We start from the raw sequence: 27,697 nt of genomic DNA, 5'->3' as shown, positions 1-27,697 counted from the left end.
CTTCTCCTTTTGAATCTTCTCACGTATTCACTCACTCACTCATTCACCAACAGCAAAGACTTTTCTGAGACAAGCCATATGCTAAGTGGCAGAGATAGGAGGACAAAGATGACCTTAGTCACGGGGTCATCAGACCTGAAATGAGATTATAGATATTTTTGAGTTTGGAGTCCATTGGGGTGGAGGCAAGAGTGACGAGGACTCAGAGAAGGAGCTCGTGCAAAAGTTCTTAAAGGTGGTAACACGGGCTGGTACAACTCTGGGATGTCTAAAGAGCCAAGGGGGAGAGGGAGGGACAGGGGGAGAGCAGGCTGTAAAGGCAGGCCCAGGCCCTCCCTGGACAAGCTGAACAGCCCCCAAAGGGCTTTGGTCCTGAAAGTGACCGGAAGCCATGGGAGGTGAAATAGCTGGTCAGGTTCCCCCCTGGAAAAAAAATCTCTAAAAACTTTGAAGCCCTCACTGTCTAGGCGACCTTGGGTGAATATCTTAATGGCTCTGAGTTTCAGCTTCCTCATCAGCAAAATGGGGAAAATTACACCTGCCCTTTATGAAGCACTCTTACTTGGCAAAGGTTGTTGACAATAATGATGATACTAATCAAATAGGGGGATATTAAGAGACCTCCCCTCAATCTCCCCAAGTCATCCAGAGGGACCTGGGAGCCAGAGCCCCTCAGAAACCGGCCAGGGCCCTGAGTCTCCTTGCCCAGTGGAAACCTCAGCCTCAGGGTGGCCCGCCGGCCCTCTCCCTGCCCAGCTGCCCAGGCCTGGGAATAGACAGGCCCAGCCCAGCCTAATTACTCTCATCCTGGCATCTGCCTTTGGTTAAATGCACAGATCCTCTCACAGGCTTGGAACATCAGCAGTAAACAGAGCATCTGCATGGCGGATGCTGACGTTTAAAAATAGCCCAGCCTTGGGAACCGCATTTCCCTGCCCTGGGAAGTTCCTGGAACGGGAGAAGGACCATCTATTGCGGATTTAGCCCTCCAGCAACACACTCTGAGTCCCCAGGCCAGGGCAAGAGAGGGGCTGCCTAGCTGGTGCAGTTCCACAGTCAGCCACCAGGTGGCGCCAAGGCCGCCGCCTGGGGGCCCGGGAGGGGCTCTGGGACGCCCCAGCCTTTGGCAATGCCCTGTTCTCCCACCACTTGGCCTTGGGAGTTGGCTGCGGGCAGCGGCTTGGCAGCCTGCGGCTGGGGGCGGATGGCGAGGCTGGTGTGGGATTTCAGCCTCTCCGGAGGGCCCTCACGGCTGTGTGCTGAGCAAACGTTCGGGCCTGATGTCGGCAACATGCGGAACCAATTTTCGGGGAACTCGGCAGCCAAACCATCCACCTTCGGGCGGGAAGGATCGCTGTCGGCCCTGGGGGCTCTGTGTCTCCCGTTTGGAAAATTAGAGAGGTCTCCTCGCGGTGGGGGGCAAGGCCGGCCTGGCTGTGCAGGGCCTGAGAATAGAGTCTGGGCAAGCGCTGAACTCATCTGCCCTGGGCTGGGGAATTATAGTCCGGGCTCAGCTACGACTTTTTAATGAAGCATCTACTATGTGCCCAGCATTGCCCTGCATTTTCCATGCATTTTCTTATCTGATCCTCACAACCAGCAAGTCTCAGGGAGTGTCAGCCAGGGCACCGCACAGCGCCCCAGTCATTAATGGGCACTGAAACATCACTAGAATAAACCAGAAATGCGAAGCTAATTCAGATCCCCGCACACAGAGAGGAGAGGAAACTGATTCTTCTACCACCCAAGCACTCCCCACTTCCTAAATCTCCTTGGGTAACACCAGAGGGGCCTGGAGGCCAGAGCCCTCAGAGCACCAGCCAGGGCCCAGAGTGTCCTTGCCTGGTTGAAACCTCAGCATCATCTCTTAAACTACCTCCATCTCCTAAACTACCCCCCAGTAAATGAACATAGAACAAATGTTTAAAGCATACATCTCTGAAACACAGAATTGTCAACTTTTCTGGGTTTCTCGTTGTCTGGCCCTGGACACTATTATAATCAATCCCATTTTACAGATGAGAAAACTGAGACCCAGGGAGTCCCTACGGGAGGTGGATGGCTGTAACTGGAAGAGGACTAGATGGTATGACAGGCAGGCAAAATCAGTAGATGGTTCTCTCTACTTCATGAACTTGTACATGGATCTGAGACTCCATTTCCTCATCCATGTGGTGTGTGGTAGGAATCATAACAGACTCTCCCTCTGTGAGAATCAGGTGATGTTCAGAAACTCTAAAGTGCTGTGCATGTAAATTAGTTCCAGAATCGACTGTGATACGGGCTGTGGGGTAGAGGAGTCGGGGAGGAGACTGAGGGGGCAGAAGAACCCTTGGAAGAACAAGTATTCCCAGGAGGTTATTCCAGGACTACACAGGAAGAAGCCGAACGAAGAAGGAAAAACAAGACGGTGGCCTCCAACCAAAACACTTGACAGAACTTCCCTGAGAAAGGAGAACGACTCCATAAGATAAACGAGGAGGGTCCTCTCCTTACCTACTCCCTCTGCCCCCACCCTCATCCTTCCAGCTCCTCAGTCATGGAATTTGGCCGCCCCTGAGTGTCGGTGATAATGAATGTAGGTGGCACTGAGCAGGTGTGGAAGGTCTCGGGGGTGTCCGTGGGAGTAAGCAGTCCAACCCCTGAGTGTGCAGCTCCTGGGTGTGCAGAACGACCAGAGACACCTGAGTCATAGCGAGTGAGGGTGCGCGTAACCCTTGGCGGCTGTGTGAAGCTGGTGGAGGTGGACACATCGTCTCTGACTGCTCACTGTGCCTGGGATGATTTGCTTCAACTCTTACTGATGCGTCTTGCACTGTCTCCCTCCTCAGAAAGAGGCCGTGTCCCTCTCCCCTTCCCCCACTGTGTGGGCAGAAAGAGCGGGATTGTGGGGAGGGAGCGCGTGGCAGTGGGGTGCTGGGAGTAGATGCTAGGGACCATTTCAACACTGGGAGAGGGCTGAGGAGGAGGCTTGGGGGCAAGACGGGGAGAGGGGACAGCCCGCGTCTCAGTACTCTGCCAGGCTGCGGCTGTCCTCTCCGCCTACTCCCAGCTGGGTGAAGTTGCATTTCAGGCTCATTATAATGGCACCCTCATCTGATATGAGCTTGTATGCAGAGGTCCTCTCAGAATCAGGCAGGAGGAATAATCACAGAGTGTGAGGGAATCTTATTATGTAATTACTCACTAGCATGACCCTTAAGATTCCAAATTTCACATTCACCATCTCACTTAATTCTCCCGGAGGAGGTTATGATTTCCATCATGTGGCCTTGGAAGCTGAGGCTAATGCAGTGTGCTCTGCAGAGGTCAGTGAACATTTGCTCAAATGCCTCTGGCCAGGCCATCACCTACTAAACAAAGCTCTAGGCCCTTACCTGGGCTTTCCAGGCCACCTGGATCAGACACATCTAAGCTGCCTCATCCATCACCAGGCCTCTCCACCCATCCCGGATCTAGCTACGCACAATGTCTTTCTGTTCTTTAAAAAATTCTTCTGGAAGACCCTTCCCCCCTTTTCTGCCTGATGAACTCCTACTCTGTTTTCAAGACCTGCTCAAATATCAGCACATCTTGCTCCCCATGGCAGAGTTGGTGCCCCTGCCTTGGAGTGTCCACTGCGCTGCTCACTGAGCCCTACTGAAATTCTGACAGTGACCTTAGGAGCTGAGATTCACAGAGGCCTTCTTGAGACCCATACTGAGCTGGGTACTTTATACATACTTTACCTGTGTATTCCCTAAGGGCCGGCACTAGCGTGAGGCAGATGAAGCACTCTCTTTGGGTGCAAAATTTAAGGGGGTGCCCCCGAAACTCAGTAATCAAGGTAAATAATGTTTGAATGCATTATTTTAAAAAATCAAAAACAGCACCTGTTTGAAACATGCAGTATGCTCATGCACACACCAGCCAACGTTTGCCTTTTTGACATGCCTGGCTTTTTCCCTAGTAAGGGCCCTTTGTGAACAGGGAAATGTTTCTCAGTCCAAAGAGATATTGGGAAGATGTCTCAAAAACAAAAAACAAAAACAATTAAGTTTAAAATACTTTCCAGGTGATTCCTGGGGATGCTAGAGTTGGTTAATCATTGACCTAAAGTGTTCTGCTCCTGGGGCTTCTAAAGAACTTAACTCCTTCTTCCCCTTCATGTCAGCAAAATGACAGCCAAAGTTGCCATAGATTCAGCCAATCCCAACTTTCTCTTCTGCTGAAGAGGCTTTCAAAGCCTTCCCTTAGAAATTGACGATTGGGCTTCCCTGGTGGCGCAGTGGTTAAGAATCTGCCTGCCAGTGCAGGGGACACAGGGTCCGAGCCCTGGTCCGGGAAGACCCCACATGCCGTGGAGCAACTAAGCCCGTGTGCCACAACTACTGAACCTGCTCTCTAGAGCCCGTGAGCCACAACTACCAAGCCCACGTGCTGCAACTACTGAAGCGCGTAGAGCCCGTGCTCCGCAACAAGAGAAGGCAGCGCGATGCACCACAAGGAAGAGTAGCCCCTGCTCGCTGCAACTAGAAAAAGCCCACACGCAGCAACAAAAACCCAACACAGCCAAAAATAAAACTAAATAAATTTTAAAAAAAAGAAAGTGACGATTAAGTCTATCTGAAGGACAGATAAAAGTGAACCAGAAAAGATTTGAGGAAGAGGGTTCCATTAAGTGGGAACAACATATGCAAAACTTGAAAAGCTCTTTTAACCCAAAGTAAGTAGAAGGAAGGAAATAATAAAGATGAGAGTGGACATCAATGAAATAGAAAACAGACAAGCAATTGAGAAAAATCAATAAAACCAAAAGCTGTTTCCTTGAAAAGATCGATAAATGATAAACTTCTAGCAAGACTGAGCAAGAAAAAAGAAGAGAAAGCAAAAGATACCCATATTAAAAATGAAAGAGGGAGGGCTTCCCTGGTGGCGCAGCGGTTGAGAATCTGCCTGCCAATGCAGGGGACACGGGTTCAAGCCCTGGTCTGGGAAGATCCCACATGCCGCGGAGCAACTGGGCCCGTGAGCCACAATTACTGAGCCTGCGAGTCTGGAGCCTGTGCTCCGCAACAAGAGAGGCCGCGATAGTGAGAGGCCCGCGCACCGCGATGAAGAGTGGCCCCCGCTTGCCGCAACTAGAGAAAGCCCTCGCACAGAAACGAAGACCCAACACAGCCATAAATAAATAAATAAAAATTAAAAAAAAAGAATATAAAATTTATTTTAAAAAAAAAGAATGAAAGAGGGAAGGAGAATAAGGAAATACTATGCAAAGTCTCTTTGACTTTTGATCAATGATGTAAATTTGAAAATTTAGATGAAAAGGACAAAATCATTAAAAAACAAATTACCAAACTTACTTAAAAAATAGAAAATATGAATCATTCCATATCTTTCAAATAAATTGATTTTGTAATTAAAAGCCTTACCCCTAAGAAAATTCCAGGTCTAGAGGTGTCACTGGTAAATTTTCTCAAATATTTATAAAAAGAATACTAAGCTTATTCAAGCTCATTTTTAAGAGTATGGCATTATCCTGATACCAAAACCAGACAAAGACATTACAAGAAAAGAAAAATCACAGGCCAGCATTCTTCATGGATATGGACACAAGAATCCTTAACATAATATTAACAAGTCAAATCTAGCGATGTATAAAAAGAAAAAGACATCATTATCAAGTGAGCTTTATTCTACGAGTGCAAGGTTGGTTTAATATTTGGAAAGCAATCAATATAATTCACTATTTGTATACTTCTAGTCAATGTGTACGTTCATTATTATTTTGTTTTTATTTTTGCTTATTTTCTCAAAAGCTACTGTTATATTCAGTGGCCTATTGGAATTGATATTTGTTCTTTCTGCTCACTCAGGACTTCTCCCATCACCACCTTAACCTTACAACACACACGTGCCCATCATTGGCTCCTGCTTCACTCATGCTTGTCTGCCAGACCCCTAACTCTAGGCTTTATCCACTTTCATTCCCATCCTCCCCTACCCAGACCTCTATAAGCATCAGTTTCCCTCATAAGCATCAGTTGGCTGCTCAGTCTCCGCTCGCATACCCACCTTCCCACTTTGTTCAATCTCTTGGCTTTCAGCAGGTGAGCCCTATCCCTCCAGCTCCATCTGGGGAACAAAGTCCAGACAAGCCAGGCCCTCCCCATGGAGGATGGGGCATTCAGACACTGGCCACTTCTTGCACAGATGGCTAAGAGGCCTTGGTGGGCAAGGTTCTTCCCAATGGACGCCTCTTGCTTTCTCTATTTACCTGTTTTAGGGAGTCCCAACAAGAGACCCAGAGCAGATACTTTCCTACCCACCAACCCCCAGGAACCTAGTATTACCCTCATACCTCACTGAGCACCCTCACACAGCCTCTTTCTGAAGTATTTGCCTTTGTGGATTCCCAAGTTCCCACAGAGCCTATAAAAGGGGAATCCTACCCAAGAAAAATGTTTTGAAATTCATAGGCTCCCTAAAATTTTCATGGGATGGGGGAACAGATTTTTAAAGGAAAGGTTAGGAATATGAATGTCTCCTGGCATAATTCATCACATTTCAGTTCAGCCCTATAGGATATCTTTGGAATTGATTAATGGAATCCAGCTTCCACGTAACTGGCATCTGCTGACTCATTGAAACTGAAAATTTGGCAGTTCCAGGGCTTTGAGGGTAGAACTAGGACACAGGCGGCCACTGAGCCTGCTTTTAAAGTTGTAAGAGGGTTGTCTGAAGTTTCCCTAACATGCTTTTGTATATGCTACTTCTAGAATAACCTTGCCACTCTCCTTTTCACCAGATTACTCTAAGTCATCCTTCAGGACTGCAATGTTCAATATGGTAGCCACTAGACTCATGTGGCTTTTTAAATTTAAATTAAGTAAAATAAAATTTAAAATTCAGCTCCTCAGTCTCACTGATCATATTTCAAGTGCTCAATAGACACGTGGCTAGTGGCCACGACTTGAGTCATTACACACATAGAATGTTCCCATCGTTGCAGAAAGTTGTGTTTGACAGCCTTGCTCTAGCCTAGATAATCACTAAGCCCCTTCAGAATGATATTGAGCTAATTTTTGTGAGTCTTTTGTGAGCTCAATGGAGGCTGTAGGGCAGTGTAGGGACTAACAGCCTGTAACCCCCAGTGTGTCCTGCACAGTGTTGAACTTGGGATTGGCTTTCTAAAGATACTCACAGTTCTAAGAAGGGTCAGTTCAGTTCAATATGATTGGTGGAGCATCTGTGCTGTACTGGGCCCTATGCCAGGGGCTAGAGGTTTTAAAATGATGGGACAAGGGCTCTGCCCTCAAGGAGAACACTGACTGGGGTGGAAGGCAGATCATATAAGCATATAACGACCCGATGAACACCAGGCAGAGGAGAGAGCGCATGGTAGGGGCCTTGGAAGCACAAATGAGCAGAGATGATCACTGGCAGGGGAGCTGGGAAAAGCTTTAGAAAATAGTCCATGTCCAAGTAGCTTCTGAATGATAAATGGGAGTTACCCTGATGGCCTGATGAAGAAGGGCAATTCAGAAAAGATGCGCAGCATGTTCAAAAGCAAAGGGGAAGGCATGCTACAGTGCACCAGGGAACCTCAAGCCAGTTGACGTTGGTGACCGAACATCATGTGTCAACCCCGACTCGATGCTTGGCATGGGTTAGCTGCTTAATAAACATGAAAATAATATGAATTTTGGTTCTAAAACTCAGGTATGCAGAAACTGTAACTTCAGACCCCAGCTGAATTTCTCTTTTGAGCCCTCTTTACGCCAGGATGTCAGGAACTCAAAATAAAGGGATCCTGGGTGACAGCGTTTGAGATGCTGGACTATGCCTCACCAGAATGTAGTTCTACTTCTGGATGTTGGTTTTGTGAATCATTTAATTCTTTTTCTATTTAAGCTACTTTGATTTGGGTTTTCTACCATAAAGGATCCATTTACAGGGAAGGAAATTGAGACCTTGATAATTCAGGCAGGTAGCTTTTATTCTTAGTGTGCATTGGAATCACGTGGAGGACTTGTTAAAACATGGGTTCCTGGCCCCGCCCTCAGAGACTCCGATTCAATAGGTCTGAGGTGTTGCTTGGAATTGGAACTTCTAGGAAGCACCCAGATGATGGATGATGCTGGTTCAGGGACCACATTCTGAGAGCACTGGCTTAGCCACTCACCCAACGTCACTTTGCTAGGAAGTGGCAACCTGGGATTTGAACCTGGCTCTGTCCGATTCCAAGCTTAGCACTTTTTAACTCACCACCTTTAGTAAACAGGATGAGAGAGAGTATATTAGCAGCAGGATATTGAATGTATTTGTCTTGCTTACAACCAGAAGACCAGCTCTAAGGGGAAAATAATCCATCACGTTTAAGTTGTTCATAGAATAACGTGCAATAATTTTCAGCCACCCTTGCTTGACTATTCTCCCTTTAAAGTGCCAGCTTTGTTTCTGGCCCAGCTATCTTTCACCTACCAAAGGCATCTCCCTCTTTGCACACACAGTACTTCATTATGTGGGCCACTTAATTACATGTGTAAAATGGAATGAAATTTCGTATGTCCATATGGAGTCGTGTTAGGTAATATTTTTATAACGTTGCCGCCAGCCATCGTGTGAAAGTTATAATGTCATTGCCACATAATTTCTTGGAAATTCCCACCTAATGCTGTATGGGTAATGCTGAAAGCAAATAAACTTATTCTACCCTTCCTTTTCCCCCATTCCCTCCCCCAACAATCTAATCAGCTGCTCCTAGGGAGAAGTTAAATACATGGACAACTCTGGAAGGTTCAGGACCTAAAATTGAGCTGAGCCTCCAAGGCCATCCCAAGTGGTGCAGAGAGGGGAATTTCCTGTCTTGACCAAGGGAAAGGGCCTATGGCTCCTTCCCATCCCACCCTCCTGGTATTCGGCGTATCAGGCTAGGTGCTTCGTTTTCTCTGTAGGGATGGAGGAGGAGAAGAAGAAGAAGAAGAAGAAGAAGGGTGTGAACAGATGACAGCCTGGAGGGTAGTGAGAGGCACCTCATGGAGGGCACCCAAGGGTGAAGGAAGGGAAGGCTGCAAGCCAGGGGTGTGCAACAGCAAAGCCATCGAGAGGCCTAGAATCAGATCTGGGTTGGAATCTGGGTGGAATCCAATCCACTTGAGAGGTGGAATGTAAGTTCACGAGGGCTGGCCTATTATGTTTAGCTCAGTTCAATAAACATTTATGGGTGCTGACGAGCATGCTGTTCCCTGCACTAAGTGCTGAGGACAGTGAGACAAATTAGGTGCTTCCCTGAGTAGAAATCACTGCCAGGCAGCTGGGCTGGACACTGGTAGGTAGTAGTTATATGTCCACCACATTTAGGTTTTCAGCAAAAGAGTAATATGATCAGATTTGCAGTTTAGAAAGACCATCTTGGCTGCAGTTGTGGTGGGGAGCTTGGAGGCATGAGGCCCGGGGGTTACATTACTGGAAGGTCCAGAAATGAGATCCCAAAGTCCTGAACCAAGGCAGGGCCATCCAGGAAGAAGGGGAGGGCACAGCTGAGGAACACTGAGGAGATAAAAGCCGTAAGATACGGGAAGGACAATGGAAGAGTCTAGGATGCTCCCAAGTTTCAGGTTCAGATGACTGACTTCAGCGTTAACTCACTCATCCTCTGCAGCCAGCACAGTTTGAGGCACATAATGGTTTTTTAACCAATTATTTCTATGATGAGTTAAAACAATCATCATCAAATTATTTAATCTGTCTGAGCCTTTCTTTCCATTTCCAAGAACCTCACTGTTGTGAGGATTAAGTTCAAGAGTGTAGGTAGAAGTGCCTAGCTCTGTATCTGGCCCACGGTAGGTACAAAAGAACTTTAAGTTCTTCACTCTTTAAAAAAAAAAAAATCACTAAGGATTCAGAAAACATCTAAAAATGTCAGCTTTTTCCTGCAACATCACTAAAACATTTGTAAAGGGTTGTTTTTAAAGTCATAAGCCCAGAGGACAAAGAGAACAGTAAAGAAGACCTTACCACTAAACTTTCAGAAGGCAGAAAGCAGACTGTGAAATGGAAATGATTTAGCAGGCCCAGGAAAGCACATGCCCAAGCCAGCAGTCGGCAACCACAGAAGTAAAATGACTTGCATGGCAGAACCCTCTAAATCTGAGAGTCTAGAGGCTCAGGCATCACTACTGATGTCCCTGTAAATGAAAGTAAAGGTGAGGCTAAAATAGAAGAATTGGTTGAAAGTCTGTTTAAGAAGTGGATCGTCTCCCTGACTCTGAACAGACACCTTGACTGCCCTTCCCCCCTCTAGCAAAGACTGGAGACTTAGTCTCTACGAGGGTGAAGCAGAGAATCTCTAGGTATCTGTGACCAAAAATGAGGCATTAAATGGAAGTTAATATCTGAATATTTCCCAGTTCTGTCCCCAGGGGGCTGGCAGCCAGGCTTAGACCTACAAGGCAGGAGACTGGAAGTTCTTTTCTGGATGAATCTTATAGAAGATCCAAAGATGCTGACATCAGAAGTTCTCCAAGGAAACAGAGCAGCCATGTCACTTACAGTAAAGATAAGAAGTGACAAGCCCTCCCTCAGACATATTACGTTCCACTGGGGTTTTTTGTACCCTACCTAAACATAAACAGAGAGCTGAGGTTCACCAAACACATTAGCAAAGTCTCTAGTATTTAAAAAAGACAACAAAATAAGCAACCAAAACATAAGCTGCACAAGGACCTATATCTTTGTTTTGTTTGCTGAATTAGTCCAAGTTTTGTAGCTGCCTAGCATATAGTAAATGCTCAATAAATATTAGTTGAATGAATGAATGAAGCAATTAAGAGGAAACAGTGATCATGTAAGGAGAAGAAATTAACATTTTCAGAGGGATAAGAGAAGTTATAGCCTTCATAATACAAAACCAGGGTGCTATAAAAAAGGAAACTTTCAGGCAACAAAGAAAAGCACTTAGAAATTAAATATATGATACAGAAATGAAAAACTCAATTCACATGTAGAAGAGTAAGTTTAAGATATTTCTCCAAAACATAGAGAAAACTTACAAGAAAATAAAAAATGGAAAAGAAAAATAAAAGGATAACACCACATCAGGAGGTTCAGCATCTGAATTTATGAGTTCCTCAGAAAGACATAGAGAAAATGTGAGGAGAAAGTCATCAAAGAAATAGTTCAAGATAACTTTCCAGAACTGAAGGATATGAATTTCCAGTCTGAAAGGGCCCAATGAGTACTTAGTATAGTGCAGTGAATAAATATGTACCCATACCAAGGCACATCATCATAAAATTTCAGAATGCTGAGGACAAGGAGATCCTACAAGTTATGAGAGAGAGAGAGAGAGAGAGAGAGAGAGAGAGAGAGAGATGTTGCAAACCAAGGAACAAAAATCAGAATGCATCAGATTTCTCAACAGCTATGCTGAGAGCTACATGACACTGAGGCAATACCTTCAAAACTTTACTGAGAAACAATTTCCAACCTAGAATTCTATTCAGCCAAATTATTAACAGTAGAATAAATATTAAGTGTAGAATAAATATATTTTAGACAAAGTCTGAAGAAAAATGTATCTCTCAGACACCCTTTCTCAAGAGGCACCTGCAGGATGTGCTCCACCAAAACAAGGAAGTAAACAATGAAAGAGAAAGAAAAGGTATCCAATGCAGATATGATGGGGGATGGAAGAGCCCGGAACCAAAGTTGTGCAGTAGGCCTATCAAGCAACTGAACTATTTTGGAACTGAAAACAGTTGTTCAGGAAGATAAAACTGATAAAAAACTAATGTGTTTTAACACATTGTGAGGATATTTACACAGATGGAAACGCTATGTTCATGATTAGTACGTAGACAACTTCATGAAAGAAAGAAACTAGATAAAATTCTGAACAATGGGAAAAATAACTCATGCAGGAAAGAGAAAATAATCATAATTTTCCACGTATCTCAGCTGTGAGCTCTGACTGAAAAGTAGGGATACAAAGTATGAGCCCAGAGTAGGAATTCTGTCGTTAATTCTTAAAATTGGAAAATGAGGAAGCAGCTATATAAGCCCTCTTTTTCTGTGGAACTTAAAGCTGAGAGAATATGTCTGGAGCTGCAGAGGAATAGCTCATGGAAAGAGACTACCTGGTAGCAAGGCCAACCAGAGCAGAGAGGAGAGATGGAGACATCAAGTCTAGATGGCCCTGTTTGAACACCTGTATCCAGCCATGCCTGAAGCTATGCTACCCTTGCACTTTTCCAGTTATGTAAGCCACTAAATCCCTTTTGCCTGCAGAAGCCATCTAAATTGGGTTTCTGTCACTTATAATCAACAAAATCTAAATAACGCAGTATTTGATCTCACCAAAGCTTTGTGGGTTTTTGTTTTGTTTTATTTTATTTGGAAAAGGAGATTTCCCAGCTCTCTTCAACTCTGAATTATCCCCCTAGATGACCAATCAGAAAACTTGATGCAATTCACATTATCTGAGCAGTCTGACCCTCAGGATTGCAATAGAGAGATTAATCAATATTCAACCTTCTTTAGTGTGTCCTGTATTTCTTTAGTCTATCATTGTGGAGTTGACTGAAATTTAGGGTTAAATTGAATTTCCTCCAAACAGCATCTTAAAATTTGTGAAATTAATATCAATTCCAAATTTTGATTGGACAATTTAACTCTTCTGGTCCTCACTTCCCAGATTTTCTTGGTTAAATTAATTGGAGTTTAGCCATTTCTTGCAGTAGAGTTGCAAAAATAGAGAGTCCCAGATATTACACTCTGCTTGGCAAGCATTTGAAATTCAACAGCTTGAAAAATGATCCAGTTTCTTGAGCTGTATTTATAGCTGCAGTATTTATCCCCTGGTATGTCTTATCTGACACAATTTAAGGTCCAGACCACTTGTCTTTTCCACAGCTCTGTCCAGGGCAAGCATGTTTGGCCGACATCAGCCAGCACATCAACTACCTGCCTTCCTGGCACTCACAAAGGGTCCAGATTATCTCTGCAGGTGGAGAAGTAAAGGTGCCCCCATACCCAGACCTAAGGCTGCCTTGGGAATTTACTTCCAAACAGAGTTCTAACCCATATATTTAGCAGGTGTTCTTTTCAGTATTAATAAACAAGTGCTTTTTCTAAGTGAATTGATTTTTTAATGTGTAACAGTGCATTTAGATGATTTCATAAAGGTTTTTCTCCAAATATAGACTATATGAGTAATTTTTGCAGTTAAATATATTCTAACTCAAGGGTGAATCAGGGCAGTAAATATCATATCAGGGAAGAACGAACAATTGGCTTATCTGGGGATCAGGATCCTGATTATTATTTGTGGTCAAATAATTGTTTTTTTGTCCTAACTTTCCTACCTGCCTGTGTTGTTCATTAATGATATCAGTGTGTCTTTCATTCCCAAAAATGTATCTAAACTCTATATTTTGCATTTAATGATAAGGATCCAGCCTCATTTATTCTTTTCATATAATGACACTGGTAATGGAAATACTAATGGAGTTTTTATTAAAATTAACATATAATGATATTTTAAAATAAAATTATAAATAAGATTCAAATAAAAGAATGCACTAAATATCCTTGCTTCTTTAGATCTGGTTTGGGTATGTATAATAATATCCGTTAGCTGATTAATATTAATCCAAGGTCAGAAATTTAATAGATTGTCTTAAGGTTGACACTGTTTTTCTCAATTTAACTTTTTGGATTTAACTGATGATGTAGGACATATTTAGGGACTGCTAGAACATCAAACTATCATTTCCCAAGTCTGAAAAGTGTTGATTTTTTTGGGTATTTTATGACTCCTAGTACTGATTATTACCATTTTAAAACATCTTTTGTTGTATCGATGAGAGTAGTGTTGACAGAAATATCGATACAGGTAGAATATTACCAAAAGGGGATAGACTGGTACTTTGCTAATTATTGACAACATAAGTTTGACAGGCTTCTATAGAAATGAATATGTCAAATTCTACTGCAAATACTTTGGGTGACTCACTCACTCGTTCTATCTATCTGCCTATATATCTATCATCTATCTATCTATCTATCTATCTATCTATACTGGAATTTAACTGGTTTGAATATTTCCAGAATAACAGACTGCCTCTGAGAGGAAAAAAAAAAAAAAGAAAACTTTAACCAGGATCTTGCTTGTAATGCTTGCTACTCAGTTACCATTTGTTCTGGAGTACCCTGGTGCATCAGTGAGCTTCCTGCCCAAAGCTGACCTCTCCAGGGATCTCTGGACCATGGTAACCACATACTGGTAACGGCAGGAATGGACCAAAGCTTGGGGTTTTACCCTCTCAACTTAGAGTATCCAAGTAAATTTCAAACACATATACCAACATTGCACCATGTGCAAGGCCCTATGAAGATGAGGTGGTAGTTGGAGGTGGGGCACAAGGGTCACAGATAGACAGATATCAGAGTACAGCATACTGTGTTTTCCAAAGATGGCTACAGCAACATATCCAGTCCCATTTACTCTTCAGAGCTTTATCACTCTCCCATTGAGAGGTGGAGTTGTTTTCCTCTCCCCTTGAATTGAGCACAACTTTGTGACTGCATCAGTGGACAGAACGCAGTGGAAGTGATGTTGCATGACTTCTGGGGCTAGGCCATAAAAGAGGACTCAACCTGGCCCTCACTCCTTCTGTTCTGGTCTGCTCACCCTTGACACCCACCACCATGTTATGAGGCAGCCCAAGGCACATGAGGAGGCCACACATACGTGTTCTGGCCAATAGCTCCAGCCAACAGCTGGCATCAACTGCCAAACGTGAGAGCAAATGAGCCTTCATTTTATCCCAGCTCCAGCTTTTGAGTTTCCTAGCTGAGGTCCCAGACATTGTGAAGTAGGAAAAAGCCTTCTGTTGTGCTCTGTTCAAATTTGAGAACTCACAGAATTTGTGAGGATAATAAATGGTTGTTTTATATGACTAAGTTTTGGGGAAAATTGTTACTAAGCCATAGTAATCAGAATGCAGAACTCCAGATACAGTAGGGAAACAGTTACAAACTCCATGGTAAGGGCCAAACCTCAAAGTGAACTTGATACAGAGCATGCATTCTCAACAGGGGCAATATTGTGCCCCCAATGGGGCAAAAATTGGCTCCTGGGAGGTGAAAAATCTTTTTTTAATGAATAAAGCATAGATATACATAGAGTACATAAGCAGGTAGTATATTTGTAGTATTTACATTTCATGGGTGGTAGAGGACTATTGGTGAGGAAAATGTCTAAAAAGGCTCCTTAAGTGGTGATAATGAAGAAAATAAAAAAAGATCGAGAAACTTTGAACTAGAGGGAGAGAGAGATTCATTCTGAGCTAGAGGAATCTGAGAGGCAGCCCATCCAAGCAGAAGACATTCTGACTTACTGGGAGACCCTGACCAAGCAACTTGATTTCTCCCAGTTTCGGTATCTTCTTCTGTGAAACAGGGAAAATGATACCTAGCATTCAGAGCTGTTGTTAAGCGTTAAATGAAATGTTTAGTAAAGTTTCTGCTATATAGTAGACTCAGGATTTTGTAGAGGTTGTTGAAGGAAATGCACTTTGAGTTGGCCCTGAAAGGAAAGATGGTGATTGATCGATGTGGGGAAAGGGCAATTTAGACAGGGGACATGAACTGACCAAAAGTCCAAAGAGGTGGGAGAACACATTACAAATTAATAGTCTGATGTGTCTAGAGAGCTAGAAGCCATGGGGTTAGGAGATAGGCTGAAAAAAAAAATAGCCAGTAGCAGAGTATGGAGGACTTTGAATTCAAGGATGATGAGTTCATGCCTTCATTTTTAAAATTGTTTTAATAATATACACATGTATGGAGCATCTAGTGTGTGCCAGGACTATTGGATTAAAAAAAGTGAATGTGACAAAGGAATCCATCAGATTCCCGTGACACAATATGACATATGTGACAAATGCAATCAGATCATTTCAGTGCAATTCACATTTTCTGGGTAAAAGAAGAATTTTTGACAGAAGATTTCCCACAATAGGTGACATTTAGGCTGGACTTTGAAGTATGGGAGGTGACGGTGGCAAGAGAAGTGAGAGAGGGACACTTCAGGGTGTGGCACGTACAGGTAATGACGCGCAGCGTGCTTGTGTCAGGAGCATGAAGGTGTGGAGACTGGAAAGGGAGATCAGGGCCTGTGTGCAGCGGGAACGCCCCTGCATGAATGCCAGCGGTTTAGGCTTTGTGTTGTGTGTGCTGCGTCATGACTAAGGCTGTGAGGGGAAGATCCTTCTGGGGGGCAGTGAGGAGGGGACAGGGTGGAAGTGGAGGAGGGAGCAGAGAGTGGATGGACCGTCAGAGCAGGTGGCAGAGACAGCGCTCACAGTGACTGACGGAGAGGGGGCGGGATCAGGGTTGCCTGCCAGGGGGCGAGTTCATAAAACCTGCTGGATGAATAAGCCACATGGGGTCCTAGGGGCCCTAGTGCCAGTGCCGAGGTGACATGTAATCAGACCCCTTCCCTGATCACTCCCTTTCCTGGGTGTCTCAGTCTGTCTCCCACTCCCACAGTTAGGAATGGAGCCCCAGAGTCTACACCTCTCCTCATTGATCTACTCAATGGCCACTCAGCCTGGTGCCAAAATACAAAAATTGGGTAGGTGGACAATTGACAGAGGGACCACAGAATGAGCTCTTAGGAGAGTCACCCTATTGGCCTGGGGCCCCTCTTGGGCCCTCAGTCAGGGCCGAGCACCAGGCCCAGCCAGAGCAGGGGATGACAGCGTCAGAGCTGTCAGAGGCCACTGTCCCCAGATGCCTCAATGCTCCCACAGTGACACAGCTCAGGACGCCTGGTGGTAACTAGAGTCTAGATTCAGTGCTGTAATCTCCACAGACCCTTGTGGGGCCATATGCAATACTGTCAACTATTTTTAAAATTGGAACATACAAGTGTTCATTCTGACACTGCCATTTAATCTCCGTGTGACTTTAGGTGGGTCATTTCCTGGCTCTGGGGCCTTCACAATTCAGATGAGGACAATAATCCTTAACCTCTCCACGCCATGGTACGTCACTGACTGAGAAGAGGTAGATAATCGTTCTCAGAGTCTCCTGTGTATCAGAGCTTGCTACTCAGCCTGGCCCACACTGTGCTTTAATGCTTCTCAGGTGATGCTGAGGCTGATCTGTGGACCATATTTTGAGTAAGCAAGGCTCTAGAGCACTATTAAGGGAAGAGTCATTATTACCTGGACCATGGGTTTCTTTTGTTGAAGAAGGAGAGGGTACTAAGTGAACAGGTTGCAAGGCCACTGCCCTTCGTCTCCCCAGCAGGTAGAGAAGCTAAGTATCCCTCCCTTTCTGCGGTGGATGTCCAGGGCGTAGGCCTGCCAGTACCCCTCGTCCCTGGGCAGAATGAAGGGTAACCTTGGGCCCTGGGATGTCAAGGAAAGGGTAGGACAAACCCATAAAGCATCCTATTTCTGGTCTGTCTCTTCCACACTCTAGCCAGGCTGCCCAGGAAGAAGGACAGAGCAGTGACTCTAGGCTCAGAAACTTGGGCATCCAACAGGATGAGTCCTCCCCATAGCATGGAGACTCAATGCCCTCAGGTCTGATCAGGAAAAAAACATCACACTGACTTGAAATGGTTCTCCTCAAATGACCAGAGATGCTTCAAATAAAAATGTTCTCCAAACGAAGTAGCTAATACCAAGGTACCCCTACAGGCTCCCTCATCCCCACCATCTAAGACCCTGATACTCACAGGCATCTGTACCACACATGGAGGCCAAGTTGCCACCATTCACACATTCATTCCACAAACAAGTGTTGAGCACTTACTCTATGCCAAGCACTGTGCTGGGAGCTGGGAGGACCAAAGTACAGTCCTTGGTTTCGGTAGCTTGTTATCTAGCAGAAAAGACACAGAAACAGATTATTACAATGTGGTACACAAGATCATAGAGGTCCTTTCAACGTACCTTGGGAGCCCTGAGGGAGAGCCTGAAACTATCTGGGGAGCTGGGAAAGGCCTGATGAGGTGGTGATGTCTGGGGTGGGGTTTGAAAGAGGATAGGAAATTTTCCAAACAGAAAAGAGAACAGATTTACTCCAAGCCAAAGGAGAAGTGAGAGTCCCAGGGTCATGGGTAGGCCCCAGGGTGTGAGAGAAGCAATGAAGTCGCGGGCATGTACGGCCACAGTGGAAAATGAGGCTGGCAGCTCTGCGGACACTTGAGTGTCAGGGTAGGAAGTTTGGATTTTATCTGGTCAGCTATGGAAACCCAGAAGATTTTAGGAGAGATTATGAGAGGGAGGACAGATCAGATCTGTGTTTTAGAAAGAAAACCAAAGGCAGTGGTGAGGATACACTAGAAATGAGAAATCTGTGTCCTGGAGACCAGCTTGGAGGAAGGAAGGGTGATCACAGACAGGACCAGATTCCGAACTAAAGCTCAGCCAGTGGCACCAACGCTCCCCCCTAGCTGAGACATTCTCTGATCAGAGGAGGCAGGCTCGCTCGCGTGCTCTGTGTACGGGCCTGCTGCTAGGTGTTTTACACGTGCCATCTCACTGAATTCCCCCAATAACCTTGAGTGGTAGGGACTATCGCCCCTTTTAACAGAGGAGAAAGCTCAGAGGACTTACTTAGGGAAGGTCACAGAGCTGGCAAGTGGCAGAGCCAGGTCGTGTGACTCCAAAGCAATTCCCTATGCTTAAAACCCACGGGGCAGGAGGGAGGGGCATGGAAAGCTAGGTTTTCAGGACTTACAACAGATTGCATCAAATTTACAGTTTGACTGTGATAAAGAAAAGTTCCACAAATCCTCGGCTTTTCTCTAATGAGGCATTTGTCATAGGAAATATCAGAGAAGAAATTGCTAGGCCTCCCGTCTGTCTCCCTTGAGCCCTTTGCTCCCTTCTCCCGGTGTTGGTCACTAACCTCTGGATCCATAGCACTGGCTTGGCTGGTTTGGCCAGTCTCCTTTAAGGGCCCGCCTCACTTTGGTCCACTACCCCACCTCCAGGCCTCGGCCCCTTAGAGGCTGGTATCATTCGCTCCTGGGCCAACTCATAGCTGGGCAAGGAGACCGGGAACTCTCCTTCTCTGAGGCAGAAGCAGCTGAGAACTCAGCCAACCACTCCCAACCACAGCGGAGGCAACGGTTCCAGAAGTGCGGCATTTTCCACTCTTGGCTGCTAGGCTTGTAGAAGTTGATGTCATGTGAGAGGTTGGCCCTCGAGATTCGTTCATACCCGGGAATGCTGGGAGTTTTTATAAACTGTTTCCCTCTCATGAAGAAGTCAGGCAAATAGGAAGTGACATTCTTTCTCATCTTCTCTGGACAGAAATCCACCTTGGATCCTGTTCCTACCATCTAAATCCACAAGCATTTCCTGCTGCAGCAGTGCGTGCTCCGCAGTGAAGAAAGCGGGCCAGTCTTCCAGGCTAAGGGGTTTGAAGACTTACCTCCCAGCGAAGGCAGGAGCAGCGGCGGGAGGAGGAAAGCTCTGCAGGCTCCAGCAGCAGGCAGTGTGCGCCAGGGCTGCGCGAGCCTAGGGCTGACCGGGCTTCAGGGTAGGAATGGCTGGCAGGGCACAGACAAGGCCGTACACGGAGGTCATAAAACAAAATTTATCTTTAATTTGTAAGTGTCAACAGCAGTACAAAAGATGGAGTGATGACGACTAGATTAAGGGTAGAGAGGACAGTCTTGAGGTAAATGAGCATAAATAGGCAGTTCTTATAGACACTCCCCTGAGGGGCCTCGGCCCCATCACGGCATATACATTATCACCCAAAGATGGCATGTTTAACATATCAGGAAAGCACCTTGTGCAAAAAGGAAAAAAAAAAAAAAGTAGCTAAGGTGCCAATATACACCAGGATAGATAAAGACAGTGTCTTTCAATTTTGTCTTTTCCCTTAATTATGAGGCAGAGGAGGGGAAGACTTTGAAAAGTACCACTGAAAGATTATTCAATGTTGAGTTTTATCTCACGTCAATACTGCACAACGAAATCCAAGAAGTGTGTGTATGCAACAAAGCTAAGAACAATGATTCATTCCTTGAAATTTGAAGATAATCTTTTTTTTTTTTCTCATTTCTTTAATCCTTAGCAAACTTTTTTTTCCATTATCAAGAGGAGAGTGTGAGAAAGATGTGATGGCAACCCTTAAGGTCATTTAAAAACTTTACACTGGACTGTACAAGATTTTTTTTTTGATAAACTATTTACATTTTCAGACTTTCAAACATATTCAAAGCAGCAATAGACACTAGTTTTTATGGTTTTTGTTGTTTTTCTAATTGCCCAAATAGTTACCAGCCACGGGCCAAGTAGGTACCTGCATTATACACAGAATTTCTACAAAGAATATCTGCAGTTAAAATTTGCTCAAGGGTGTATTCAACGCCCTTAGCGTCCCAAGGGCCGCACCCGCAGTGTCGCTAGAGGAACCAGCACAGCACCTTGACAACAGAGTTGCAGTTGTCCCAACAGCCCTACACAAACTTTACACTTTTGAAACAGCAGCCAGCATTCAGTCCAGCATGTCAGTGAATTGTGCTGATTAAATTAACACAGAATACAATCTCACAATATACATCACAAACAAATTACAATGTCGGGAAATCAAAGAGTTACAGTAAGATAAGTTATGTAGTAACAGCTTATAAGCTTGTCTAAGGTAATAAAAATTTTACATGGCAAATACAATAATGAATGAACATAAATGCTAAGCATTCTAATTTGCTACAAGCTGGAAAGGGTACAATAAAGACTGCACTTTTCAAAAAAGCAAAAACACATATGACAAAGGAAGACAAACGGAGAATGCACATGAGCAGGTCTGCAAATGTGCAGCATACAAAACAGTTAAATATTTGCACATTCCCCGTACTCCAAGAGCACCAGCACTGAGGCCTCACTTTCTGCTTGCGGTTCTTCAGGAATAAGAAGCTACTGAGCAAGATATGTCACTGTGTTGCCTTTAAGCTTTCATATTGCCACGGACACCAATTAGAAGAGTATCTGCACTAAGCGTTACCTTTCTGCCCCTCCCCCTCCCACCTCTAGCCCTGCCCCAAAGGTACCAGCATTCCAAATACTTGTTCATGAGCTTTTGGGAAGAAATCTGTCCCCAGAAGAAAAGATGGCATGGGGATGAGAGGGAAATGTGTTTGCATATCAATATTTTCAGTGATATTAGCAGAGGGTTACACTCAATAGTACATGGCATCAGAAACAGAACATAATCGGCAGGAATAGCAGATAGAAGTTGTTTATTAAGGAAGAAAACATGTCAGGGGACAGATGACTTAAGGAAATGATGCAAGTGCTTTTGAAAAAGGACAAATGAGGTCATACAATATTATTATACTTTGAGAAGTGAGTTTAAGTGCCAACTCAGTCCTTAAACAAACGTGTACAAAATCAGGCAAGGCTACAGCAACCATTTTTGTCATTTTCTCATTAGAAAGGAAGACCCAGTAATAAAGTCAATACATTCCTCTAGCTGCATTCTTTGCAGTTGTTGGCACTTGGTACAGGACTTCTCATACGGTTTAAAACTACTAACTGATTCTTTTTCTTTTCCCTAATGAGTAGGTAGAGGTCACCTCTTTGCAAAACGAGTAAATTGAGAGAAGCAGCCTCAGCTGTGGTGTTCAAGTGACCGGGCTGCCTTCCTACTGGGGTTAGATGGGCTTCCTCAAAACAATTCCTGCTTTCAGCTAGTGCCCGTGCTCCCCGCTCAGGAGGGTGTGCTCCGGAGAAGCAGCCTGGCTTCATAAGGAAAAGAAAGAAGCCTTTAATTTCAGCCCTAGAGTGATCACACCCTTTTCAAACACCCCAGGCTCCAGTGGGGCTAATGTTCAGGGGAGGCCAGAATTTGACAAGCTCAATAGCACTGTGAGCCCGCACCTGAATTTAGAACTTGGCCTGAGAGATGGTGTCAGGACCCTGGCAAATCAAATCAGGCCTGAGGACAAGGCTGGGGTGTATCAAATACCAAATGAAGCAAACTGATGTGCTCCTAAAAGGGTGAGCTGAATACAGGTGAAAACAACAAAGCTTTCGTACCTTCCTGGAAAAAAGATACTGCATCGCATCTGCCAATGAAACAGAAAAACTGCCTCCCTGGCTGCTCCTGTCCACAGATTGACCTTTTCTTTCTCTCTCCCTTTCTTTCTTTCTTTTTTTTTTTCTTTCTTTCTTCCTTTCTTTCTTTCCTTCCATTTTCTTTTCTTTCTTCCTCTTTCCCTTTCTTTTCTTTCTTTGTTTCTTTCTTTCTTCCTTTTTCTTCCTTTCCTTCTTCTCCTTCTTCCTTTCCTTCCTTCCTTCCTATTCCATATGGTCCATTGTTTAGGACAGGATTGTCTGCCAGTGTCCCTACTCTAAGTGACAAGGAAAATCCTGATCCTGCAAGTTCTTTAACAAAATGGAGGTAATTTTTACCTTTGATTTGAAGATACTATGAAATAGGGAGCAATGGGGAAAAAAAGTTGATTAACATTCTTTAATTGGCATGGTGGGACTTTCATTAATGGCCAATCTCAGAGAAAGATTTTTGCCTTTATAATGGCATTCATGCTTCATGCTATTAAATGGTCACAGAACTACCTTATAAGATTTATGTGGATTCACAAAGCAAATTGACTCTCTCCCAGCTGTGCTGGAAATTCACCATGTTCAATTCATCAACTTTCTATACGAAAAAAAAGTGAAAGTCTGAGTCTGTGGACAGTGGGTTCTAAACTATATGAGAACCCAAGTGATGGGTTTTACTGCTCCAGCTACAGGTGGGACTCTGCTTTCTCACTGTGGCTGATAATTCACTACCCCATGAGGTACAGTGACTCGTCAACTTCTAGTCTGGACCAACATATATGGATAGAGAACAAAAAGGAAATACATAACTTATATTTCACTAAATATTCATGAACCAAAAATAAATTCTATTTCTATGTTATATTTACACAATTAGAAAAATCTAAAATGAGATGGTGAAGTCATAAAAACTTTGTTTAAGCCCCACTGAAAATAAAATGACGTGATCCCTATGATTGTCATTCTTAATTTCCATGGATATTTAGAGCCAAACTTGGCTAATAAATAGAATAAACTGCTTATGTGCAGAATTTAGATTCAAATACAGCATCACTGTTTGACCCAATGAAAGAGACGTTTACAATCAGATCATTCCTGAATAGCCTTTCATTTTTAAGAACATGGCTAGAAGTAACTGAACCCCAGTACTGAGGCAGAGCTGGAGCTAAAACAAAGTGTTCATACACACATGTATTTTGCATAAATAAATGAAATAACAAGACATAAAAATGACTCAAATCCGGCAACTGTGAGGCAAGCCCACACGAGTCGAAACAGATGACTTTTGTTCATGTAGTTTTCGTACAACAGCTTCACATTAGTCAGAAGTGATAAAAAATACCATTTATATCCAGTGCTTATAACACTTACGAAACAACATCTGTGAGTGTGTGTGTTTTTTGTTGGTTTTTTTTGTTGATTTCTTTTTTTGTTTCTTTTTTTTTTTTTTAACTACAAGCAAAATCAAGTTTCAGTCCTAAAGAACAGTCCTTTGTTCTCCACCAGCCCAGAATATTATTTTGGCATGGTCATAAAAACAAACAAAATTAACCTACTATTCTAAATGTCTGCCTTTGTGCAAAATTAATTACATACAATACAATGCTAGCCATACGGCACTCTACTTATGCAACAAAATGAAAAAGGAGAGGGAGAGGGCAAGAGCAAGAGTCAAAGAGAAAGAGAAAAAAACGTGAGAATGAACTGAGGAGGAGAGGTATATAATCAAAAGAAACCAGTAAGACAATAATAAATACTCTTTTTTTTTTTTTTAGGAAAACGACCTCCTCCTCATTTGAAATAAATGTACAAAAACAAAGTTCCAATCCCCAATCAATATTAAGAACCAAACATTCCTATCAGTACCTTAATCAGTTTATAGAGAGCACTCCTAGCTAATGACATAGACAGTAATGTCTTGGCTAGACCTATTTATTGCTATTAGGTATAGCCTTGAGCACTCTTAAATAAATATGAAGGTACACTATTTTCTTCCAAGTGACAAAATGGCTCAAGAAATCTGATGGGGCCGTTCCTATGTCCTGGTGATCAGATTCTGGTTGTCCCATGAGGTGAACTGTCCCATTTGCTGACATTCTCCCATCAAACTACTCTGGGTGAGGCTCCCCCCCTAGGCAATCGGTCCTGGTTTCAGGAAGGTCAAAATGGCATGGCCGAGCTCCCTGCAGTTAGGAGATGGGGAATGAAGCCTCACTGCTTCCCAGCCCATCAGCACATCTCCAGAAGAATCCTTGTGTGACAAGGGCAGTTAATCTTGTTCACACGTAGGCATGACCCCCATGCAGCCACAGATGGAGGGAGTGAGCCAGAGGAACTCGTCTGCTGCCCCAGGAGTGATCTGTTCCCCAGAGTTAACAGTAGGAACATCCCATTTAGGGAATGTATTTCCCCTCCTTCTCCTTCCCTATGGTTTTCTTTCATTCTCTGGATGTATCACGACTATTTGCCTCTATCTTTGCTTTGAGGCTGTCATGTGGCTTCTTGCATCCTGGGGATTTTGCAAAGAACTCCCTAGATGTGCCAGATGGGACAAGGCAGCTCAGTGTAAAGGTGCCAGCCCGTGACAGCATCCCTGTGGACTCCTATGTGGACCGCAGCTTTGGGCTTTAGGATTGGCTGCGGGACTCTCCTGCCTGGCAGTCACCACTGTTGACCCTTGCTGCTGAATGGCATTGAGGGGAAATGCCACTGATGCAGATCCTACCACGTGTTGCTTAATTGAATTAGGGGAAAATTCTGGCAAAAGATTCAAAGTCACGGGGAACCTCAGGGGCATACCTGTTGAAGTGTAAATCTCTACACCTGTATCCAAATACACAGCTCTATAGCCATATATACACTGATGTTCAAAAACAACAATATAGGTATTTAGTAGTATCTTGTTTCAGAAATGCTTCCAGATGTTCTGGGGACAAAAAATCACTATGTACACCTTTGTATCTAGCAGGAGAAGGAGGTGAAAAGGGCTGAAAAGTTCTTTGGGGAAGGAGGGTAAGAAAAAAGAATTATTAAATTAATGCCACCAACAATTTTTTTAAATAAATAGTAAGTGGACCCTTGACATTCTGGAATGAATAAATTATTTAAGAGAAAATGTGTTAAGACTGAATGTCAGGGTTAAAGGCAAAGGGATAATGGATGTAGTGAGAGGTGGTCTCAGGCAGAGAAGACCACCATGTCGGTATCTGGTGTGGTGATCGCTCTGGTGTGTGGACGTTGTACCACGTCACACACTGATGGCACGTCAAGAGGCAAACACAATTGGGTACATGCACTGTGGCAACCTTGTTCATTCCTTACAATATCTTGTCTCCAGATTCCTGAGTACTTCACCATTTTCTGAAAAAAAAAAATGTGTGGTTTGCTATTTTATTTTAAGATGCCAAAGATTGTCTAAGACTTTGCAGTGTCTCCTTTAAGACTTTCAAAATATTAAGATTCAAAAGTTATGAAAAAGTTTGGCACATTCAAAGTTTAACTCTACACATGGAAAAATGGAATTCTGAGGCCTTTTGAATATGCTCTACATGCAGCTGCACACGCCGTGGACTTGTTCTGTTTCACAATATGAAATTCTCAGTTGTTTTCTAAAATAATTCAGAATAAAAACACATTCACAACTTGTAGGCTGGCACAGCATACCTGAGTGAGAATGTTTAACCCCATCTAAAACAGTAACTTAAACCTTTATCAACATCCAAAAGAAAAAAAGTAAGACAAAATATAAGACTTGTAAGACAGCTATGGGTTGAGATAAGTTTTCAAGTCCTGGTGTCTCATATTTAATATGTCTTCACCTAAATTAAAAAACAACAACAACAATAACAATAACGACAAAAAACTCAAGTTCATGAAAAATCTGGGAAAACTTAATCTGTCTCACGCTTTACGAAACAATTAAGACCATTCTGCTGATGTAATTGTGGAGCCACAAATGCATGCGGGCTCTTTAAGAACTTTTCTGTTGGGGGAGGGGAGGTGAAATGTCAGAGTATTTTAATTCAGCAAACAAACACTCCTCAGTTGGCACTGACAGCTTCCGGGGCTTCATTTTCACTGCTATAGTCTGATTTGGGATCATCTTCATAGTCGTCATACATTTCCATCTCATCCTCTCCATTAATCATTTCATTTCCAGCTAGGCTTCCGCCGTCTGTCTTCATACCATAAGTGCTCTGGATGACCGGGAGGCTGGGCTCTGGACTGGCGGAGGTGCTAGAGCAGTCAGATGTCATCTGAGGTGATGGTGTGGTAGTTGCCATAGTAATAGCACCAGGATACACAACACCTGTTCCTGTGGTGATTGGAATCTGAGGCTGCTGCCTGTATAGATTCAAAAAATAAAATAAAACAGAGGGAAATATCTATATGCATATGTTCTTCTGTGTGGCATCGGAATTCACCCCTCACACATTCTAAAAGGGGGCTCTGTTTGAAATTCTAAGCAAATGACAAAATGTGACAAAGGTGTTTCCTGGAGGAGTCCTGCAATTCTCCCTGATGATGTGATTGGTGTTAAGCAATACAATGGAGCAATTTATCAACATGAAAGCAAAGCTTTGATAACCCCTTGGCATTTGGAACAAATACTATAGTTAATTCCACAAAGTTACATGTGAGATCATTTTTTAAGATCTCCCAGGACATGACAAAAAAATAGGCTGGTAATATGAGACATACTATAATGATACTGTTAAGCAGGTTTGTGTCTTCACCTTGGTTTGAGAACTGTACAAAGGAAAGATCAAGATGAGAAAGGATCCAGTATATCCCAGAGTCAGATTCGGCAAAGCATGTATTTGGTATCCGTGTAAATGTCTACTTATTTCCGTGGCTGAACTTGTAGGGAAGCTCCTTGAAGCTTCTATTTCCTAATTATGAAAGGATCATCTTGGATGTCATGAGTCCTGTGGCCCTGGGCTGGAGCTGGGGTTGGAGGAGTCAGGAGTGAAGAACAGTGAGAGCTCCACCACTTAACAGAATAACACGCTGCCTCATCCTAGATCCCAGCGGGTGCCAGGGCATGGTCACACCAGCTCAGTCCGTCGTCATGACGCTCTAGTTCAAATAAACTTACCAGACCCTTTACAAAGGGCAGTCTCTCCCTCTGCAGGGAGACATGGCCATCTGTCTCTCAGTTTCCCTTAAGGCATAGTAACTGGTTGAAAGAATGAAAGATCTACTACCTAGCTCAAAGACTAGGACTGAAACAGTATTCTCATGGATGCAATATTCACCAAGTGTTTCTCAACCTCTATGGACAGTATTATTAATTCACTTCAAAATGTCATTGTGACTCTCTTTTCTGAGCCTCAGTTTCCATCTATTTATAAAAGCTGGGGTCAGGGAAGTCCTGGAAAGTCCTTCCACCTGTTAATACTTGGCCTCAGGTCAGTCCATCACTTGAAGCATTCTTACTGACCCCCCTACACTGAAACTTTTATCCACCTCAGTCTAAAAGCAAAATACTCTGAATTTGTGAAGAGCTAGCTTAGTTACCAGCTATTCTTTGACACATCCCGAAGGAGCATAACTTCTCAAAAAGGTCTGCATGCCTTCCAGCCTGGTAGAAGGAGAAATGATGGAAATGG

General features: G+C 43.8%; 1 protein-coding gene across 15 annotated transcripts in view; it reads right to left on the bottom strand.

Annotated features, from left to right (window-relative positions):
- Nucleotides 1-19,594: 19,594 nt before the first annotated feature.
- SOX6 (SRY-box transcription factor 6) overlaps nucleotides 19,595-27,697 on the bottom strand; it is a 618,861-nt gene continuing 610,758 nt past the window's right edge. For all 15 annotated transcript variants that reach the window (XM_082341482.1, XM_082341472.1, XM_082341483.1 and 12 more), the window contains one exon: nucleotides 19,595-26,429. In XM_082341482.1, the coding sequence (XP_082197608.1) occupies nucleotides 26,126-26,429 (304 nt within the window). In that variant the 3' untranslated portion in view covers nucleotides 19,595-26,125. The remainder of the gene's footprint in view (nucleotides 26,430-27,697) is intronic.

Source organism: Balaenoptera borealis, assembly GCF_965194805.1.
Source record: "Balaenoptera borealis genome assembly, chromosome: 11".
In the NCBI taxonomy this organism is placed as follows: domain Eukaryota; kingdom Metazoa; phylum Chordata; class Mammalia; order Artiodactyla; family Balaenopteridae; genus Balaenoptera; species Balaenoptera borealis.
This window is presented reverse-complemented; position numbering and strand designations above follow the sequence as displayed.